The sequence below is a fragment of the Meleagris gallopavo genome, unplaced genomic scaffold (assembly GCF_905368555.1).
Source record: "Meleagris gallopavo unplaced genomic scaffold, MGAL_WU_HG_1.1 scaffold_6, whole genome shotgun sequence".
Classification (NCBI taxonomy): domain Eukaryota; kingdom Metazoa; phylum Chordata; class Aves; order Galliformes; family Phasianidae; genus Meleagris; species Meleagris gallopavo.
The window spans coordinates 204,075-227,161 of record NW_028147020.1 but is presented as its reverse complement, the minus strand read 5'-3'; the positions used below and the strand labels follow the sequence as shown (position 1 = coordinate 227,161).

Below are 23,087 nucleotides of genomic sequence, written 5' to 3'. Positions count from 1 at the left end.
CCCATCCCACCGCCTTTCGACCCCACTGGGACCCCCAAAACCCCACAGAGATGCCCCAACCCCACAGCCCACCCCACAGAGACACCCCAAACCCCACAGAGATGCCCCCAACCCACCACTTCCCACCAACAAAACCCACATCCCCACCACACCAACCTTCGACCCACTGGGACCCCCAAAACCCCACAGAGATGCCCCCAACCCCACATCCCACCCCAAAAAAACCCCAAACCCCACAGAAACCCCCAACCCACATCCACACTTTCGACCCCACTGGCACCCCCCAAAACCCCCCCATCCCCACCACCCCACCGGCCCCACAGATCCACCCACGACCCTACATCCTACCGTCTCCCGGCGCCGGCGGCAATCGGCAAACCTGACGGCACATGGCAACGAAGCCGTGGAAGAATTTGACCAAACTCTCATCCGTTTTCCTCTCCAACCTGGCCAGGGCTCGGAATCGACCCCAACGGAAGCGTCGAGTTTCGGGTTCAAATTCCACCCCATAAGTGGAAACCACGCGGTAAAAGTCGGCCTGTTCGCGGCGCGTCCACCTGCAGGAGCGCGGGAGGAAAAGGTTGGCGCTGCGAACCCAAAAGGGTTCTGGGGTCCGAAAGGGAGAAATGGGGATTCTTGCAGACCTAAAAACCCCACGGGGGACGCGGCAGCATTTATGAGTTCGACAACGACCCCGAAAACCCAAGGCCTGGGGTCCTACCAACCCCAAAACCCAACCTACATGGACCTACCAACCCCAAAACCCAACCTACATGGACCTACCAACCCCAAAACCCAATAGGTTTGGTCCTACCAACCCCAAAACCCAACACGTATGGACCTACCAACCCCAAAACCCAACCCATATGGACCTACCAATCCCAAAATCCAACCTACATGGCCCTACCAATCCCAAAACCCAACCTACATGGACCTACCAACCCCAAAACCCAATAGGTTTGGTCCTACCAACCCCAAAACCCAACACGTATGGACCTACCAACCCCAAAACCCAACCTGTATGGACCTACCAACCCCAAAACCCAACCTATATGGACCTACCAACCCCAAAACCCAACCTACATGGACCTACCAACCCCAAAACCCAACCCATATGGACCTACCAACCCCAAAACCCAACCTATATGGACCTACCAACCCCAAAACCCAACCTATATGGACCTACCAACCCCAAAACCCAACCTGTATGGACCTACCAACCCCAAAACCCAACCTGTATGGACCTACCAACCCCAAAACCCAACCTGTATGGACCTACCAACCCCAAAACCCAACCTGTATGGACCTACAAACCCCAAAACCCAACATGTACGGACCTACCAACCCCAAAACCCAACCTGTATGGACCTACCAACCCCAAAACCAACTGTATGGACCTACCAACCCCAAAACCCAACCTGTATGGACCTACCAACCCCAAAACCCAACCTGTATGGACCTACCAACCCCAAAACCCAACCTGTATGGACCTACAAACCCCAAAACCCAACATGTACGGACCTACCAACCCCAAAACCCAACCTGTATGGACCTACCAACCCCAAAACCCAACCTGTATGGACCTACCAACCCCAAAACCCAACCTGTATGGACCTACCAACCCCAAAACCCAACCTGTATGGACCTACCAACCCCAAAACCCAACCTGTATGGACCTACCAACCCAAAACCCACCTGTATGGACCTACCAACCCAAAACCCAAACCTGTATGGACCTACCAACCCCAAAACCCAACCTGTATGGTCCTACCAACCCAAAACCCAACCTGTATGGACCTACAAAACCCCAAAACCCGATATATGAAGACCTACCAACCCAAAACCCAACCTATATGGACCTACCAACCCAAAACCCAACATGTATGGACCCGCCAACCCCAAAACCCAACCTATATGGTCCTACCAACCCCAAAACCCACCCTATATGGTCCTACCAACCCCAAAACCCAACCTGTATGGACCTACCAACCCCAAAACCCAACCTGTATGGACCTACCAACCCCAAAACCCAACATGTATGGACCTACAAACCCCAAAACCCAACATGTATGGACCTACTAACCCCAAAACCCAACCTACATGGACCTACCAACCCCAAAACCCAACCTACATGGACCTACCAACCCAAAACCAACCTGTATGGACCTACCAACCCCAAAACCCAACCTGTATGGACCTACAAACCCCAAACCCAACCTGTATGGACCTACAACCTCAAAACCCAATAGGTTGGTCTACCACCCCAAAACCCCAACATGTACGGACCTACCAACCCCAAAACCCAACCTGTATGGACCATCCAACCCCAAAACCCAACCTGTAGACCTCAACCCCAAAACCCATCATGTCGGATCCTACCAACCCAAACCAACCTGTAGGACTACCAACCCCAAAACCCACCTGTTGGACCTTCCAACCCCAATAAACCCAACCGGTATGGACCTACCACCCCAAACCCAACCGTATGGACTGCGCTGAACCCAAAACCCAAGCCAATGGGACCTCCAACCTCTAAAACCCACCTGTATGGACCTACCAACCCAAACCAACCTGTATGGACACAACACCCAAAACCCAACATGTATGGACCTACCAACCCCAAAACCAACCTGTATGGACCCGCCAACCCCAAAACCCAACCTATATGGTCCTACCAACCCCAAAACCCACACTATTTGGTCCTACCAACCCCAAAACCCAACCTGTATGGACCTACCAACCCACAAAACCCAACCTACTGGACCTACCAACCCAAAACCAACCTACATGGACCTACAATCCCAAAACCCAACCTACATGGACCTACCAACCCCAAAACCCAATGTATTGGATCCTACCAACCCAAAACCCAACTTTATGGATCTACCAACCCCAAAAACCCAACCTGTATGGTCCTACCAACCCCAAAACCCAACCTAATGGTCCCACCAACCCCAAAACCCAACCTGCATGGACCTACAACCCCAAAACCCAATATATCAGTACCTACCAACCCCAAAACCCAACCTGTATGGACCTACAAACCTCAAAACCCAATATGGTTGGTCCTACCAACCCCAAAACCCAACCTATATGGACCTACAAACCCCAAAACCCAATGCTTGGTCCTACCAACCCAAAACCCAACCTACATGGACCTACAAACCCCAAAACCCAAATTATCAGTCCTACCAACCCCAAAACCCAACCTGTATGGACCTACCAACCCCAAAACCCAACCTGTATGGACCTACAACCCCAAACCCAACCTGTATGGACCTACAAACCTCAAAACCCAATGGTTTGGTCCTACCAACCCAAAACCAACATGTACGGACCTCCCAACCCCAAAACCCAACTGTATGGACCTACCAACCCCAAAACCCAACCTGTATGGACCTACAAACCCCAAAACCCAACATGTATGGACCTACCAACCTCAAAACCCAACCTGTATGGACCTACACAACCCAAAACCCAACCTGTATGGACTACCAACCCAAAACCCAACCTGTATGGACCTACCAACCCAAAACCAACTGTATGGACCTACAAACCCCAAAACCCAACATGTACGGACCTACCAACCTCAAAACCCAACCTATTGGTCCCACCAACCCAAAACCCAACCTGTATGGACCTACAAACCCCAAAACCCAACCTGTATGGACCCAACAACCCAAAACCCAACCTGTATGATCCACCAACCCAAAACCCAACCTGTATGGTCCCAACAACCCCAAAACCCAACCTGTATGGTCCCAACAACCCCAAAACCCAACTGTATGGTCCACACAACCCCAAAACCCAACATGTATGGCCACCAACCCAAAACCCAACCTGTATGGACCTATCAACCCATAACCCAACTTTTATGGATCTACAAACCCCAAAACCCAACCTGTATGGTCCCTCCAACCCCAAAACCCAACTTTTATGGATCTACAAACCCCAAAACCCAACCTGTATGGACCTACCAACCCCAAAACCCAACTTTTATGGATCTACAAACCCCAAAACCCAACCTGTATGGTCCCACCAACCCCAAAACCCAACCTGTATGGACCCGCCAACCCCAAAACCCAACCTATATGGTCCTACCAACCCCAAAACCCAACACGGGACCTCCAAGACCCCAAAACCCAACACAGGACCTCCAAGACCCCAAAACCCAACTCAGGACCTCCAAGACCCCAAAACCCAACCTATATGGTCCCACCAACCCCAAAACCCACCCTATATGGGCCTACCAACCCCAAAACCCAACCTATATGGTCCCACCAACCCCAAAACCCAACACGGGACCTCCAAGACCCCAAAACCCAACTCAGGACCTCCAAGACCCCAAAACCACACCTATATGGTCCTGCCAACCCCAAAACCCAACACGGGACCTCCAAGACCCCAAAACCCAACGCCGGACCTCCAAGACCCCAAAACCCAACACGGGACCTCCAAGACCCCAAAACCCAACGCCGGACCTCCAAGACCCCAAAACCCAACACGGGACCTCCAAGACCCCAAAACCCAACACGGGACCTCCAAGACCCCAAAACCCAACTCAGGACCTCCAAGACCCCAAAACCCAACCTATATGGTCCCACCAACCCCAAAAACCACCCTATATGGGCCTACCAACCCCAAAACCCAACCTATATGGTCCCACCAACCCCAAAACCCAACACGGGACCTCCAAGACCCCAAAACCCAACTCAGGACCTCCAAGACCCCAAAACCTAACACCTGAGGTCCCACCAACCCCAAAACCCAACACGGGACTTCCAAGACCCCAAAACCCAACTCAGGACCTCCAAGACCCCAAAACCCAACCTGTATGGTCCTACCAACCCCAAAACCCAACCTATATGGTCCCGCCAACCCCAAAACCCAACACGGGACCTCCAAGACCCCAAAGCCCAACGCCGGACCTCCAAGACCCCAAAACCCAACTCAGGACCTCCAAGACCCCAAAACCCAACCTGTATGGTCCCGCCAACCTCAAAACCCACCCTATATGGTCCTGCCAACCCCAAAACCCACCCTATATGGTCCCACCAACCCCAAAACCCAACACGGGACCTCCAAGACCCCAAAACCCAACTCAGGACCTCCAAGACCCCAAAACCTAACACCTGAGGTCCCACCAACCCCAAAACCCAACACGGGACTTCCAAGACCCCAAAACCCAACTCAGGACCTCCAAGACCCCAAAACCCAACCTGTATGGTCCTACCAACCCCAAAACCCAACCTATATGGTCCCGCCAACCCCAAAACCCAACACGGGACCTCCAAGACCCCAAAGCCCAACGCCGGACCTCCAAGACCCCAAAACCCAACTCAGGACCTCCAAGACCCCAAAACCCAACCTGTATGGTCCCGCCAACCTCAAAACCCACCCTATATGGTCCTGCCAACCCCAAAACCCACCCTATATGGTCCCGCCAACCCCAAAACCCCGGCCGTACCTCTGCTGCTTCTGCCTCCTGGCCATCTCCTTCAGCTTGCAGGCCGCCTCGCACCGCCTCCTCCTCCTCTCCCCCCTCGCGGCCGCCTCGACCCGCAGGCGCTGCCGGTGACACGAGCGCTGCCACGCGGCCACCAAACGGCGCAGGCGGGCCGTCAGCACCGAGGCGGTCGGCCACGTCACCGATTGGCCCGGAGGACCTGAAGGGGATTAATAGGGGTGGGGGGGGGGGTTAGGGGAGGATCCGGGAGGTCTTATAGGGGATTTGATATGGGGAAGGGGGGTTGCCATCCCGTAATGGTGGAGGTTCCTTGCAGGTCAGCCTATAAAGGTGGTGATCCCAATGGGAACTTGGGCGTTCCAATGGGGTCGGCTCTGTCCCAATGGGGGCGTCTCCATCCCAATGGGGTCGGCTCTGTCCCAATGGGGGCGTCTCCATCCCAATGGGGTCGTCTCCATCCCAATGGGGTCGTCTACATCCCAATGGGGTCGGCTCTGTCCCAATGGGGGCGTCTCCATCCCAATGGGGTCGTCTACATCCCAATGGGGTCGGCTCTGTCCCAATGGGGCCATCTCCATCCCAATGGGGTCAGCACTGTCCCAATGGGGTCGTCACCATCGCAATGGGGTCGTCTACATTCCAATGGGGTCAGCTCGATCCCATAGGGGTTGTCTACATCCCAATGGGGTCGGCTCTGTCCCAATGGGGGCGTCTCCATCCCAATGGGGTCGTCTACATCCCAATGGGGTCAGCTCCGTCCCAATGGGGCCATCTCCATCCCAATGGGGTCAGCACTGTCCCAATGGGGTCGTCACCATCGCAATGGGGTCGTCTACATTCCAATGGGGTCAGCTCGATCCCATAGGGGTTGTCTACATCCCAATGGGGTCAGCTCCATCCCAATGGGGTCGGCTCTGTCCCAATGGGGCGTCTCCATCCCAATGGGGTCAGCTCCGTCCCAATGGGGCCATCTACATCCCAATGGGGTCAGCACTGTCCCAATGGGGTCGTCTCCATCCCAATGGGGTCGTCTACAGTCCAATGGGGTCAGCTCCATCCCATAGGGGTTGTCTCCATCCCAATGGGGTCGTCTACATCCCAATGGGGTCGGCTCTGTCCCAATGGGGCGTCTCCATCCCAATGGGGTCAGCTCCGTCCCAATGGGGCCATCTACATCCCAATGGGGTCAGCACTGTCCCAATGGGGTCGTCTCCATCCCAATGGGGTCGTCTACAGTCCAATGGGGTCAGCTCCATCCCATAGGGGTTGTCTCCATCCCAATGGGGTCGTCTACATCCCAATGGGGTCGGCTCTGTCCCAATGGGGGCGTCTCCATCCCAATGGGGTCGTCTACATCCCAATGGGGTCGGCTCTGTCCCAATGGGGGCGTCTCCATCCCAATGGGGTCGGCTCTGTCCCAATGGGGGCGTCTCCATCCCTTTCGGGTCAGCACCGTCCCAATGGGGCCATCTCCATCCCAATGGGGTCAGCTCCGTCCCAATGGGGCCATCTCCATCCCAATGGGGTCAGCACCGTCCCAATGGGGCCATCTCCATCTCAATGGGGTCAGCTCCATCCCAATGGGGTCAGCACTGTCCCAATGGGGTCGTCACCATCGCAATGGGGTCGTCTACATTCCAATGGGGTCAGCTCCATCCCATAGGGGTCGTCTACATCCCAATGGGGTCGGCTCTGTCCCAATGGGGGCGTCTCCATCCCAATGGGGTCGTCTACATCCCAATGGGGTCGGCTCTGTCCCAATGGGGGCGTCTCCATCCCAATGGGGTCGTCTACATCCCAATGGGGTCGGCTCTGTCCCAATGGGGGCGTCTCCATCCCAATGGGGTCGTCTACATCCCAATGGGGTCGGCTCTGTCCCAATGGGGGCGTCTCCATCCCAATGGGGGCATCTCCATCCCAATGGGGTCAGCTCTGTCCCAATGGGGTCGTCTACATCCCAATGGGGGCATCTCCATCCCAATGGGGTCGGCTCTGTCCCAATGGGGTCGTCTACATCCCAATGGGGTCGGCTCTGTCCCAATGGGGGCATCTCCATCCCAATGGGGTCAGCTCCGTCCCAATGGGGGCGTCTCCATCCCAATGGGGTCAGCACTGTCCCAATGGGGCCATCTACATCCCAATGGGGTCAGCACTGTCCCAATGGGGTCAGCTCCATCCCAATGGGGTCAGCATTGTCCCAATGGGGTCAGCTCCATCCCAATGGGGTCAGCACTGTCCCAATGGGGTCAGCTCCATCCCAATGGGGTCAGCTCCATCCCATAGGGGACGCCTCCATCCCAATGGGGTCGTCTCCATCCCAATGGGGTCGTCTACATTCCAATGGGGTCAGCTCGATCCCATAGGGGTTGTCTACATCCCAATGGGGTCAGCTCCATCCCAATGGGGTCAGCTCCGTCCCAATGGGGTCAGCTCCATCCCATAATGGTCGTCTACATCCCAATGGGGTCAACTCCATCCCATAGGGGTCGTCTACATCCCAATGGGGTCAGCTCCGTCCCAATGGGGTCAGCTCCATCCCAATGGGGTCGTCTACTTTCCAATGGGGTCAGCTCCATCCCATAGGGGACGCCTCCATCCCAATGGGGTCAACTCCGTCCCAATGGGGTCGTCTACATCCCAATGGGGTCAGCACTGTCCCAATGGGGCCATCTCCATCCCAATGGGGTCAGCACTGTCCCAATGGGGTCAGCTCCATCCCAATGGGGTCAGCTCCATCCCATAGGGGACGCCTCCATCCCAATGGGGTCATCTCCATCCCAATGGGGTCGTCTACATTCCAATGGGGTCAGCTTCATCCCATAGGGGTCGTCTACATCCCAATGGGGTCAACTCCGTCCCAATGGGGTCAGCTCCATCCCATAGGGGTCGTCTACATCCCAATGGGGTCAGCTCCGTCCCAATGGGGTCAGCTCCATCCCATAGGGGACGTCTACATCCCAATGGGGTCAACTCCGTCCCAATGGGGTCAGCTCCATCCCATAGGGGTTGTCTACATCCCAATGGGGTCAGCTCCGTCCCAATGGGGTCAGCTCCATCCCAATGGGGTCAGCTCCATCCCAATGTGGTCAGCTCCATCCCAATGGGGTCAGCTCCATCCCATAGGTGTCAGCTACATCCCATAGGGGTCAGCTCCATCCCAATGGGGGATGCCTCCATCCCATAGGGGACGCCTCCACCCCTTTGGGGTCAGCTCCATCCCATAAGGGGTCAGCTCCATCCCATAGGGGCCGTCTCCATCCCATAGGGGACGCCTCCATCCCAATGGGGTCACCACCACCCCATAAAAACCAAGACCCCAATAGGAACATGTCCACCCCATTGGGGTCATCTCCACCCCATAAAGATGGAGACCCCAAAAGGAACATCTCCACCCCATTGGGGTCACCTCCACCCCATAAAAACCAAGACCCCAGTAGGAACATCTCCACCCCATAAAAACCAAGACCCCAACAGGAACATCTCCATCCCTTTAGGGTCACCCCCACCCCATAAAGATGGAGACCCCAATAGGAACATCTCCACCCCATAAAGATGGAGACCCCAATAGGAACACGCCCACCCCGTAAAGACAGAGACCCCAATAGGGACACCTCCACCCCATTGAGGTCACACCCACCCCATAAAGATGAAGACCCCAATAGGAACATGTCTACCCTATAAAGACCAAGACCCCAAAAGGAACACCTCCACCCCACTGGGGTCACCCCCTCCCCATAAAAATGAAGACCCCAATAGGAACACGCCCACCCCATTGAGGTCACACCCACCCCATAAAGATGGAGACCCCAATAGGAACATCTCCACCCCGTAAAGACGGAGACCCCAATAGGAACACCTCCACCCCATTGGGGTCACCTCCACCCCATAAAGATGGAGACCCCAATAGGAACATCTCCACCCCGTAAAGACGGAGACCCCAATAGGAACACGTCCACCCCATTGCGGTCACCTCCACCCCATAAAAACCAAGACTCCAATAGGAACATGTCCACCCCATTGGGGTCATCTCCACCCCGTAAAGACGGAGACCCCAATAGGAACACCTCCACCCCATTGGGGTCACCTCCACCCCATAAAAACCAAGACCCCAATAGGAACACGTCCACCCCATTGGGGTCACCCCCTCCCCATAAAGATGAAGACCCCAAAAGGAACACCTCCACCCCATTGGGGTCACCTCCACCCCATAAAAACCAAGACCCCAATAGGAACATGTCCACCCTATAAAGACCAAGACCCCAAAAGGAACATCTCCACCCCACAAAGATGAAGACCCCAATAGGAACATCTCCACCCCATAAAAACCAAGACCCCAACAGGAACATCTCCATCCCTTTAGGGTCACCACCACCCCATAAAGACCAAGACCCCAAAAGGAACATCTCCACCCCATTGGGGTCACCTCCACCCCATAAAGATGGAGACCCCAATAGGAACATCTCCACCCCATAAAGATGAAGACCCCAATAGGAACATGTCCACCCCATTGGGGTCACCTCCACCCCATAAAGATGGAGACCCCAATAGGAACATCTCCACCCCATAAAGATGGAGACCCCAATAGGAACATGTCCACCCCATAAAGATGGAGACCCCAATAGGAACATCTCCACCCCGTAAAGATGAAGACCCCAATAGGAACATCTCCACCCCATAAAGACAAAGACCCCAATAGGAACACCTCCACCCCATTGGGGTCACCTCCACCCCATAAAAACCAAGACCCCAATAGGAACACCTCCACCCCATTGGGGTCACCTCCACCCCATAAAGATGAAGACCCCAATAGGAACATGTCCACCCCGTAAAGATGGAGATCCCAATAGGAACATGTCCACCCCATAAAGATGAAGACCCCAATAGGAACACCTCCACCCCATAAAGATGAAGACCCCAATAGGAACACCTCCACCCCATAAAGATGAAGACCCCAAAAGGAACACCTCCACCCCATTGGGGTCACCTCCACCCCATAAAAACCAAGACCCCAATAGGAACACCTCCACCCCATTGGGGTCACCTCCACCCCATAAAGATGAAGACCCCAATAGGAACAAGTCCACCCCATTGGGGTCACCTCCACCCCATAAAAACCAAGACCCCAATAGGAACATGTCCACCCCGTAAAGATGGAGACCCCAATAGGAACACCTCCACCCCATTGGGGTCACCTCCACCCCATAAAAACCAAGACCCCAAAAGGAACACCTCCACCCCACTGGGGTCACCTCCACCCCATAAAGACCCCGAAAGGAACACCTCCATCCATTTAGGGTCACCTCCACCCCATAAAGATGGAGACCCCAATAGGAACACATCCACCCCATAAAGATGAAGACCCCAATAGGAACATGTCCACCCCGTAAAGATGGAGACCCCAATAGGAACATGTCCACCCCATAAAGATGGAGACCCCAAAAGGAACACGTTCACCCCATTGGGGTCACCTCCACCCCATAAACACGAAGACCCCAAAAGGAACATCTCCACCCCATAAAGATGAAGACCCCAATAGGAACATGTCCACCCCACAAAGATGAAGACCCCAATAGGAACACCTCCACCCCATTGGGGTCACCTCCACCCCATAAAAACCAAGACCCCAATAGGAACACCTCCACCCCATAAAGATGAAGACCCCAATAGGAACATCTCCACCCTATAAAAACCAAGACCCCAACAGGAACATCTCCATCCCTTTAGGCTCACCACCACCCCATAAAGACCAAGACCCCAATAGGAACATCTCCACCCCATTGGGGTCACCTCCACCCCATAAAGATGGAGACCCCAATAGGAACATCTCCACCCTATAACGATGGAGACCCCAAAAGGAATATGTCCACCCCACTGGGGTCACCTCCACCCCGTAAAGATGGAGACCCCAATAGGAACACCTCCACCCCATTGGGGTCACCACCACCCCATAAAGACCAAGACCCCAAAAGGAACACCTCCATCCCTTTAGGGTCACCACCACCCCATAAAGACCAAGACCCCAAAAGGAACATCTCCACCCCATTGGGGTCACCTCCACCCCATAAAAACCAAGACCCCAATAGGAACATCTCCACCCCGTAAAGATGGAGATCCCAATAGGAACATGTCCACCCCATAAAGATGAAGACCCCAATAGGAACACCTCCACCCCATAAAGATGGAGACCCCAATAGGAACACCTCCACCCCATAAAGATGAAGACCCCAATAGGAACATCTCCACCCCATTGGGCTCACCACCACCCCATAAAATCCAAGACCCCAATAGGAACATGTCCACCCCGTAAAGATGGAGACCCCAATAGGAACATGTCCACCCCATAAAGATGGAGACCCCAAAAGGAACACGTTCACCCCATTGGGGTCACCTCCACCCCATAAACACGAAGACCCCAAAAGGAACATCTCCACCCCATAAAGATGAAGACCCCAATAGGAACATGTCCACCCTATAAAGACGAAGACCCCAAAAGGAACATCTCCACCCCATAAAGATGAAGACCCCAATAGGAACATCTCCACCCCATAAAGATGGAGACCCCAATAGGAACACCTCCACCCCATTGGGGTCACCACCACCCCATAAAGACCAAGACCCCAAAAGGAACACCTCCATCCCTTTAGGCTCACCACCACCCCATAAAATCCAAGACCCCAAACCCTTCCCACCCCATTACCTTCGTCCCCATCCACCACTGAGATCTCCTCGTCCAGCAGCATCAACGGGTCGCTCTGTAGGGACAAAAGGGCCGCCAGGATCGCTGTAGGGTCGCTGTAGGGTCGCTGTAGGGTCGTTGTAGGGTCAGCCCCCCCCTCCCCGCTCACCTCGTCGTCCCCCTCCTTCGCCGCCCCTTGGAGGGGTTTGTATTCGGGGTCTTCGCAGTCCTTGTCGAAATCCACGCTGGGTTGGGGGACAAAAGGGACGACGGCGCCGCCGCCGACCCCAAAACCTCGGTCAACGACCCCGAGAAAGGGAACGACCCCATTAAGCGGATCCTGACCCTACAGAGGTGCCTCAGAACGTCCTGAGATAAGGTTCAACTCAACCCGGCCAACGCCGGTCGGTATTAGCATGGCACACTCATCAGCGGCACCGCCCTCGTTAGGGACCTCGTTAGGGCCGGGGGACTCATTAGGACATCGTTAGGATCGGGGGACGTCGTTAGGGTTGGGGACTCGTTAGGGTTGGGGACCTCGTTAGGGTTGGGGACATCGTTGGGGCCGGGGGACTCATTAGGACATCGTTAGGATCGGGGGACATCGTTAGGGTTGGGGACATCGTTAGGGCTGGGGACCTCGTTAGGGCCGGGGGACTCATTAGGACATCGTTAGGATCGGGGGACATCGTTAGGGTTGGGGACTCGTTAGGGTTGGGGACATCGTTAGGGTTGGGGACATCGTTAGGGTTGGGGACTCGTTAGGGTTGGGGACCTCGTTAGGGTTGGGGACATTGTTGGGGGTGGGGGACTCATTAGGACATCGTTAGGATCGGGGGACATTGTTAGGGTTGGGGACATCGTTAGGGCTGGGGACTCATTAGGACATCGTTAGGGTTGGGGACATCGTTAGGGTTGGGGACTCGTTAGGGTTGGGGACCTCGTTAGGGCCGGGGGACTCATTAGGACATCGTTAGGATCGGGGGACATCGTTAGGGTTGGGGGACTCGTTAGGGTTGGGGACATCGTTAGGGTTGGGGACCTCGTTAGAGATCATTAGGATCGGGGGACTCGTTAGGGTTGGGGACATCGTTAGGGTTGGGGACATTGTTGGGGGTGGGGGACTCATTAGGACATCGTTAGGATCGGGGGACATCGTTAGGGTTGGGGACTCGTTGGGGTTGGGGACATCGTTGGGGTTGGGGACCTCGTTAGGGTTGGGGACCTCGTTAGGGTTGGGGACATCATTAGGACATCATTAGGATCAGGGGACATCGTTAGGGTTGGGGACATCGTTAGGGCTGGGGACTCGTTAGGGTTGGGGACATCGTTGGGGTTGGGGACTCATTAGGACATCGTTAGGGTTGGGGGACTCGTTAGGGTTGGGGACATCATTGGGGTTGGGGACATCGTTAGGGCTGGGGGACTCGTTAGGACATCGTTAGGATCGGGGGACATCGTTGGGGTTGGGGACATCGTTGGGGTTGGGGACTCATTAGGACATCGTTAGGATCGGGGGACATCGTTAGGGTTGGGGACTCGTTAGGGTTGGGGACATCGTTGGGGTTGGGGACATCGTTGGGGTTGGGGACCTCGTTAGGGTTGGGGACATCGTTAGGGTTGGGGACATCGTTGGGGTTGGGGACATCGTTAGGACATCATTAGGATCGGGGGACATTGTTAGGGTTGGGGACATCGTTAGGGCTGGGGACATCGTTAGGGTTGGGGACCTCGTTAGGGCCGGGGGACTCATTAGGACATCGTTAGGATCGGGGGACATCGTTAGGGTTGGGGACTCGTTAGGGTTGGGGACATCGTTGGGGTTGGGGACATCGTTGGGGTTGGGGACCTCGTTAGGGTTGGGGACATCGTTAGGGTTGGGGACATCGTTGGGGTTGGGGACCTCGTTAGGACATCATTAGGATCGGGGGACATTGTTAGGGTTGGGGACATCGTTAGGGCTGGGGACATCGTTAGGGTTGGGGACCTCGTTAGGGCCGGGGACTCATTAGGACATCGTTAGGATCGGGGGACATCGTTAGGGTTGGGGACCTCGTTAGGGTTGGGGACATCGTTAGGGTTGGGGACCTCGTTAGGGTTGGGGACTCGTTAGGGTTGGGGACCTCGTTAGGGTTGGGGACTCGTTAGGGTTGGGGACCTCGTTAGGGTTGGGGACATCGTTAGGGTTGGGGACTCGTTAGGGTTGGGGACCTCGTTAGGGTTGGGGACATTGTTGGGGTGGGGGGACTCATTAGGACATCGTTAGGATCGGGGGACATCGTTAGGGCTGGGGGACTCGTTAGGGCTGGGGACATCGTTAGGGTTGGGGACTCATTAGGACATCATTAGGATCGGGGGACATCGTTAGGGCTGGGGACCTCGTTAGGGTTGGGGACATCGTTGGGGTTGGGGACCTCGTTAGGACATCATTAGGATCGGGGGACATCGTTAGGGCTGGGGACCTCGTTAGGGTTGGGGACCTCGTTAGGGTTGGGGACCTCGTTAGGGTTGGGGACTCGTTAGGGTTGGGGACCTCGTTAGGGTTGGGGACCTCGTTAGGGTTGGGGACATCATTGGGGTTGGGGACATCGTTAGGGCTGGGGGACTCGTTAGGACATCGTTAGGATCGGGGGACATCGTTAGGGTTGGGGACATCGTTAGGGTTGGGGACATCGTTAGGGTTGGGGACATCATTAGGATCGGGGGACATCGTTAGGGTTGGGGACCTCGTTAGGGTTGGGGACATCGTTAGGGTTGGGGACCTCGTTAGGGTTGGGGACCTCGTTAGGGTTGGGGACTCATTAGGACATCATTAGGATCGGGGGACATCGTTAGGGTTGGGGACCTCGTTGGGGTTGGGGACTCGTTAGGGTTGGGGACTCATTAGGACATCGTTAGGATCGGGGGACATCGTTAGGGTTGGGGACTCGTTAGGGTTGGGGACATCATTAGGACATCATTAGGATCAGGGGACATCGTTAGGGTTGGGGACTCGTTGGGGTATGGGGTCACAGTTATGGGGTTTGGGGTCACAGCTATGGGGTCAGGATCACAGCTATGGGGTTTGGGGTCACAGCTATGGGGTCAGGATCACAGCTATGGGGTTTGGGGTCACAGCTATGGGGTCAGGGTCACAGCTATGGGGTTTGGGGTCACAGCTATGGGCTTTGGGGTCCCAGCTATGGGGTCGGGACCACAACTATGGGGTCAGGGTCCCAGCGATGGGGTTTGAGGTCCCAGCTATGGGGTCAGGGTCCCAGCTGTGGGGTCAGGACCACAACTATGGGGTTTGGGGTCACAGCTATGGGCTTTGGAGTCCCAGCTATGCAGTTTGGGGTCCCAGCTATGGGGTCAGGGTCCCAGCTATGGGGTCAGGGTCACAGCTATGGAGTTTGGGGTCCCAGCGATGGGGTCGGGACCACAACTATTGGGTCAGGGTCCCAGCGATGGGGTCAGGACCACAACTATGGGGTCAGGGTCCCAGCTATGGGGTCAGGGTCCCAGCTATGGGGTCAGGGTCCCAGCTATGGAGTTTGGGGTCCCAGCTATGGGGTCGGGACCACAGCGATGGGCTTTGGGGTCCCAGCTATGGGGTCGGGACCAAGGCTATGGGGTTTGGGGTCCCAGCTATGGGGTCGGGGTCCCAGCTATGCGGTTTGGGGTCACAGCTATGGGCTTTGGGGTCCCAGCTATGGGGTCAGGGTCCCAGCTATGGGGTCGGGACCACAGCTATGGGCTTTGGGGTCCCAGCTATGGGGTCGGGACCACAACTATGGGGTCAGGGTCCCAGCAATGGGGTCAGGGTCCCAGCTATGGGGTTTGAGGTCCCAGCTATGGGGTTTGAGGTCCCAGCTATGGGGTTTGAGGTCCCAGCTATGGGGTCAGGGTCCCAGCTATGGGGTTTGGGGTCCCAGCTATGGGGTCAGGACCACAACTATGGGGTCGGGACCACAACTATGGGGTCAGGGTCCCAGCTATGAGGTTTGAGGTCCCAGCTATGGGGTCAGGGTCCCAGCTATGGGGTCAGGGTCCCAGCTATGGGGTCAGGGTCCCAGCTGTGGGCTTTGGGGTCCCAGCTATGGGGTCAGGGTCCCAGCTATGGGGTTTGGGGTCACAGCTATGGGGTCGGGACCACAACTATGGGGTCAGGGTCCCAGCTATGGGGTCGGGACCACAGCTATGGGGTCAGGGTCCCAGCTATGGGGTTTAGGGTCCCAGCTATGGGGTCGGGACCACAAGTATGGGGTCAGGGTCCCAGCGATGGGGTTGGGACCACGGCTATGGGCTTTGGGGTCACAGCTATGGGGTCAGGGTCCCAGCTATGGGGTCGGGACCACAACTATGGGCTTTGGGGTCCCAGCTATGGGGTCAGGGTCCCAGCTATGGGGTTTGGGGTCCCAGCTATGGGGTCAGGACCACAGCGATGGGCTTTGGGGTCCCAGCTATGGGGTCAGGACCACAGCTATGGGGTCAGGGTCACAGCTATGGGGTCAGGGTCCCAGCTATGGGGTTTGGGGTCCCAGCTATGGGGTCAGGGTCCCAGCTATGGGGTCAGGGTCCCAGCTATGGGGTCGGGACCACGGCTATGGGGTTTGGGGTCCCAGCTATGGGGTCGGGACCACAAGTATGGGCTTTGGGGTCACAACTATGGGGTCAGGGTCCCAGCTATGGGGTCGGGACCACAACTATGGGGTCAGGGTCCCAGCTATGGAGTTTGGGGTCCCAGCTATGGGGTCGGGACCACAACTATGGGGTCAGGGTCCCAGCTATGGGGTCGGGACCATAACTATGGGGTCAGGGTCCCAGCTATGGGGTCAGGGTCCCAGCTATGGGGTTTGGGGTCCCAGCTATGGGGTCAGGGACCCAACTATGGGGTCAGGGTCCCAGCTATGGGGTCTGAGGACCAAACTATGGGGTCAGGGTCCCAGCTATGGGGTCAGGGTCCCAGCTATGGGGTTTGAGGTCCCAGCTATGGGGTCAGGGTCCCAGCTATGGGGTCGGGACCACAACTATGGGGTCAGGGTCCCAGCTATGGGGTCGGGACCGTAACTATGGGGTCAGGGTCCCAGCTATGGGGTCAGGGTCCACAGCTATGGGGTTGGGTCCCTAGCTATGGGGTCGGAGGTCCCAGCTATGCGGTTTGGGTCACAGCTATGGGCTTTGGGGTCCCAGCTATGGGGTCGGGACCACAACTATGGGTTCAGGGTCCCAGCGATGGGGTTGGGACCACGGCTATGGGGTTTGAGGTCCCAGCTATGGGGTCAGGACCAAGCTATTGGGTCAGGGTCCCAGCTATGGGGTCAGGGTCCCAGCTATGGGGTTTGGGGTCCCAGCTATGGGGTCGGGACCACAACTATGGGGTCAGGGTCCCAGCTATGGGGTCGGGACCGTAACTATGGGGTCAGGGTCCCAGCTATGGGGTCAGGGTCCCAGCTATGGGGTTTGGGGTCCCAGCTATGGGGTCGGGGTCCCAGCTATGCGGTTGGGGTCACAGCTATGGGCTTTGGGTCCCAGCTATGGGGTCGGGACCACAACTATGGGTTCAGGGTCCCAGCTATGGGGTTTGAGGTCCCAGCTATGGGGTCAGGACCACAGCTATGGGGTCAGGGTCCCAGCTATGGGGTCGGGACCATAACTATGGGTCAGGGTCCCAGCTATGGGGTCAGGGTCCCAGCTATGGGGTTTGGGGTCCCAGCTATGGGGTCGGGACCACAACTATGGGGTCAGGGTCCCAGCTATGGGGTCGGGACCGTAACTATGGGGTCAGGGTCCCAGCTATGGGGTCAGGGTCCCAGCTATGGGGTTTGGGGTCCCAGCTATGGGGTCGGGGTCCCAGCTATGCGGTTTGGGGTCACAGCTATGGGCTTTGGGGTCCCAGCTATGGGGTCGGGACCACAACTATGGGTTCAGGGTCCCAGCTATGGGGTTTGAGGTCCCAGCTATGGGGTCGGGACCACAGCTATTGGGTCAGGGTCCCAGCTATGGGGTCAGGGTCCCAGCTATGGGGTTTGGGGTCACAGCAATGGGGTCGGGACCACAGCTATGGGGTCAGGGTCCCAGCTATGGGGTCAGGACCACAACTATGGGGTCAGGGGTCCCAGCTATGGGGTTTGAGGTCCCAGCTATGGGGTTTGGGTCCCAGCTATGGGGTTTGGGGTCCCAGCTATGGGTTTGGGGTCCCAGCTATGGGGTCTGGACCCCCACTGACCCGTCGCCGCCGTCCAGGCGCTGCTCAGCAGCGATGGCTTTCTCATCCGGCCCCCCAGCTTTCTCCAAGAAGCAGAGCGTGGGGTCGGCCCTCATGGTGTTGTATTTCTCGTACCCTATTTAAAAACAAACAAACAAAGGGGGTCAACTTTACGTCCCCGACCCCAAATCCTAGGATTCGAACCCGGAATTTGACCCCAAATCCCCAAAATCGGGGCTACGAACCGTGCTTGAAGACGCCGATGAGGAGGGATTTGTCGGCCTCCGCGTCCCACCAGGTTGTGGGGACCTCGAGTTGTTCCACCAATGGGAAGCAGATGTCGACCTCGCTGTGGGGTGGGAAAGGGGGGGGGGAAATGGGGTGGGAGTCCTGGAAGTGGGGTGGGGGCTATGGGGGAAAAATCATGGCGGGGTGGGGGAAGACTGAAGTGGGGGTGGAGGAAGGAGAGATGGGGCTGGAGGACTTGGAAATGGGGCTGGAGGGGGTCAAAATGGGGCTGGAGGACTTGGAAATGGGGCTGGAGGGGGTCAAAATGGGGCTGGAGGACTTGGAAATGGGGCTGGAGGGGGTCAAAATGGGGCTGGAGGAGCTCAAAGTGGGATTGGAGGACTCAAAATGGGGCTGGAGGATCCCAAAATGGGGCTGGAGAACTTGGAAATGGGGCAGGAGGGAGTCAAAATGGGGCTGGAGGACTTGGAAATGGGGCTGGAGGACGTGGAAATGGGGCTGGAGGACTTGGAAATGGGGTTGGAGGGGTCAAAATGGGGTTGGAGGGGGTCAAAATGGGGCTGGAGGACTTGGAAATGGGGCTGGAGGACTTGGAAATGGGGCTGGAGGACTTGGAAATGGGGCTGGAGGACTTGGAAATGGGGCTGGAGGACTTGGAAATGGGGTTGGAGGGGGTCAAAATGGGGCTGGAGGACTTGGAAATGGGGCTGGAGGACTTGGAAATGGGGTTGGAGGACTTGGAAATGGGGTTGGAGGACTTGGAAATGGGGTTGGAGGACTTGGAAATGGGGTTGGAGGACTTGGAAATGGGGCTGGAGGACTCAAAATGGGGCTGGAGGACTTGGAAATGGGGCTGGAGGACTTGGAAATGGGGCTGGAGGACTTGGAAATGGGGCTGGAGGACTCAAAATGGGGCTGGAGGACTTGGAAATGGGGTTTGGAGGGGGTCAAAATGGGGCTGGAGGACTTGGAAATGGGGCTGGAGGACTTGGAAATGGGGCTGGAGGGGGTCAAAATGGGGCTGGAGGACTTGGAAATGGGGCTGGAAGACTTGGAAATGGGGCTGGAGGACTTGGAAATGGGGCTGGAGGACTTGGAAATGGGGTTTGGAGGGGGTCAAAATGGGGCTGGAGGACTTGGAAATGGGGCTGGAGGACTTGGAAATGGGGCTGGAGGGGGTCAAAATGGGGCTGGAGGACTTGGAAATGGGGCTGGAGGACTTGGAAATGGGGCTGGAAGACTTGGAAATGGGGCTGGAGGACTTGGAAATGGGGCTGGAGGACTTGGAAATGGGGTTGGAGGACTTGGAAATGGGGCTGGAGGACTCAAAATGGGGCTGGAGGACTTGGAAATGGGGCTGGAGGACTTGGAAATGGGGCTGGAGGACTTGGAAATGGGGCTGGAGGACGTGGAAATGGGGCTGGAGGACTCAGAAATGGGGCTGGAGGACTTGGAAATGGGGTTGGAGGGGGTCAAAATGGGGCTGGAGGACTTGGAAATGGGGCTGGAGGACTTGGAAATGGGGTTGGAGGGGATCAAAATGGGGCTGGAGGACTTGGAAATGGGGCTGGAGGACGTGGAAATGGGGCTGGAGGACGTGGAAATGGGTGGAGGAGGGGGTCAAAATGGGGCTGGAGGACTTGGAAATGGGGCTGGAGGACTTGGAAATGGGGCTGGAGGAATTGGAAATGGGGCTGGAGGACTTGGAAATGGGGTTGGAGGGGGTCAAAATGGGGCTGGAGGACTTGGAAATGGGGCTGGAGGGGGTCAAAATGGGGCTGGAGGACTTGGAAATGGGGCTGGAGGACTTGGAAATGGGGTTGGAGGGGTCAAAATGGGGTTGGAGGGGGTCAAAATGGGGCTGGAGGGGATCATAATGGGGCTGGAGGACTTGGAAATGGGGCTGGAGGACTTGGAAATGGGGTTGGAGGACTTGGAAATGGGGCTGGAGGACTTGGAAATGGGGCTGGAGGACTTGGAAATGGGGCTGGAGGGGGTCAAAATGGGGCTAGAGGAACTCAAAGTGGGATTGGAGGACTCAAAATGGGGCTGGAGGACCTCAAAATTAGGTTGGAGGACCTCAAAATGGGGCTGGAGGACCCCAAAATTGGGCTGGAGGGCCCCAAAATGGAGCTGGAGGACCCCAAAATGGAGCTGGAGGACCTCAAAATGGGGCTGGAGGACCCCAAAATGGAGCTGGAGGACCACAAAGTGGGGCTGGAGGACTCAAAATGGAGCTGGAAGAACCCAAAATGGGGCTGGAGGACCCCAAAATGGAGCTGGAGGACCACAAAGTGGGGCTGGAGGACTCAAAATGGAGCTGGAAGAACCCAAAATGGGGCTGGAGGACCCCAAAATGGAGCGGGAGGACCTCAAAATGGGACTGGAGGATCCCAAAATGGGGCTGGAGGACCCCAAAATGGAGCTGGAGGACCACAATGTGGGGCTGGAGGACCAAAATGTGGGGCTGGAGAAACCCAAATGAACCTGGAGGACCTCAAAATGGGTCTGGAGGACCACAAAGTGGGGCTGGAGGACTCAAAATGGAGCTGGAAGAACCCAAAATGGGGCTGGAGGACCCCAAAATGGAGCGGGAGGACCTCAAAATGGGACTGGAGGATCCCAAAATGGGGCTGGAGGACCCCAAAATGGAGCTGGAGGACCACAATGTGGGGCTGGAGGACCAAAATGTGGGGCTGGAGAAACCCAAATGAACCTGGAGGACCTCAAAATGGGTCTGGAGGACCCCAAAGTGGGGCTGGAGGACCCCAAAATGGAGCTGGAGGACCACAAAGTGGGGCTGGAGGACCCCAAAGTGGGGCTGGAGGACTCACCTGGCCATGGCCCCCGCCAGAACCTTCTCAGCCTGGTCCCCAATCACCTCCTGGCGCAGGTAATACAGCATCCGCACCCGGAGCAGCACCCTGGGATCCCAAAAAGAAATCCCATAAGGTTGTGGGGGGGGGAAGAGGAGGAAATCCGAGAGGGAAGGGGATCCTAAAAGGAAAACCCAAAATAGAAGGGGATCCTAAAAGGAAAACCCAAAATAGAAGGGGATCCCAAAAGGAAAACCCAAAATAGAAGGGGATCCTAAAAGGAAAACCCAAAATAGAAGGGGATCCCAAAAGGAAAACTCAAAATAGAAGGGGATCCTAAAAGGAAAACCCAAAATAGAAGGGGATCCTAAAAGGAAAACCCAAAAGAGAAGGGGATCCCATGTAGGAAACCCAAAAGAGAAGGGGATCCCGTGTAAGAAACCCAAAATAGAAGGGGATCCTAAAAGGAAAACCCAAAATAGAAGGGGATCCCAAAAGGAAAACCCAAAATAGAAGGGGATCCCAAAAGGAAAACCCAAAATAGAAGGGGATCCCAAAAGGAAAACCCAAAATAGAAGGGGATCCCAAAAGGAAAACCCAAAATAGAAGGGGATCCCAAAAGGAAAACTCAAAATAGAAGGGGATCCTAAAAGGAAAACCCAAAATAGAAGGGGATCCTAAAAGGAAAACCCAAAAGAGAAGGGGATCCCATGTAGGAAACCCAAAAGAGAAGGGGATCCCGTGTAGGAAACCCAAAATAGAAGGGGATCCTAAAAGGAAAACCCAAAATAGAAGGGGATCCCAAAAGGAAAACCCAAAATAGAAGGGGATCCCAAAAGGAAAACCCAAAATAGAAGGGGATCCCAAAAGGAAAACCCAAAATAGAAGGGGATCCCAAAAGGAAAACCCAAAATAGAAGGGGATCCCATGTAGGAAAAACCAAAATAGAAGGGGATCCCAAAAGGAAAACCCAAAATAGAAGGGGATCCCAAAAGGAAAACCCAAAATAGAAGGGGATCCTAAAGAGAAAACCCAAAATAGAAGGGGATCCCAAAAGGAAAACCCAAAATAGAAGGGGATCCCAAGTAGGAAACACAAAATAGAATGGGATCCCAAAAGGAAAACCCAAAATAGAAGGGGATCCCAAAAGGAAAACCCAAAATAGAAGGGAATCCCAAAGAGAAAACCCAAAATAGAAGGGATCCCAAAAGGAAAACCCAAAATAGATGGGGATCCCAAGAGAGGAAACCCAATAGAATGGGATCCCAAGAGAAAAACCCGAGATATGGGACCCAAAGAGAAAACCCAAATAGAGGGATCCCAAAGAGAAAACCCAACAGAATAAGGAATCCAAGAGAAAACCCTAAAATAATGGGACCCAAAAGAAACCCTAAGAGATAAGATCCAACAACAAACAGATAATGGGATCCCAAGCAGAAAACCCTACAGATAATGGAACCCAAGAGGAAAACCCAACAGATAATGGGACCCCAAAGAGAAAACCCAACAAATAATGGGATCCCAAGGAGAAAACCCAACAAATAATGGGACCCCAAAGAGAAAACCATACAGATAATGGGACCCCAAGGAGAAAACCCTACAAATAATGGGACCCCAAAGAGAAAACCCAACAGATAATGGAATCCCAAAGAGAAAACCCTACAGATAATGGGACCCCAAGGAGAAAACCCA

At 55.5% G+C, this 23,087-nt stretch overlaps 1 protein-coding gene, 1 non-coding gene and 1 pseudogene across 2 annotated transcripts in view; all 3 read right to left on the bottom strand.

Moving 5' to 3' along the window:
* Window positions 1-320: 320 nt before the first annotated feature.
* Window positions 321-23,087, bottom strand: part of LOC104917040 (ATP-dependent chromatin remodeler CHD8-like) — a 91,977-nt gene continuing 69,210 nt past the window's right edge. Inside the window, 7 exon segments of the mRNA XM_085215144.1 lie at window positions 321-557; window positions 5,468-5,666; window positions 12,165-12,219; window positions 12,313-12,388; window positions 18,352-18,466; window positions 18,576-18,679; window positions 21,414-21,503. Coding sequence (XP_085071270.1) covers window positions 338-557; window positions 5,468-5,666; window positions 12,165-12,219; window positions 12,313-12,388; window positions 18,352-18,466; window positions 18,576-18,679; window positions 21,414-21,503 — 859 coding nt within the window. The 3' untranslated portion in view covers window positions 321-337.
* On the bottom strand, window positions 12,498-12,580 carry LOC116217684 (small nucleolar RNA U6-53/MBII-28). The gene has a single exon (XR_004162375.1). It is a non-coding gene; the product is annotated as a small nucleolar RNA U6-53/MBII-28 (small nucleolar RNA).
* On the bottom strand, window positions 21,608-22,963 carry LOC146541991 (uncharacterized; annotated as a pseudogene).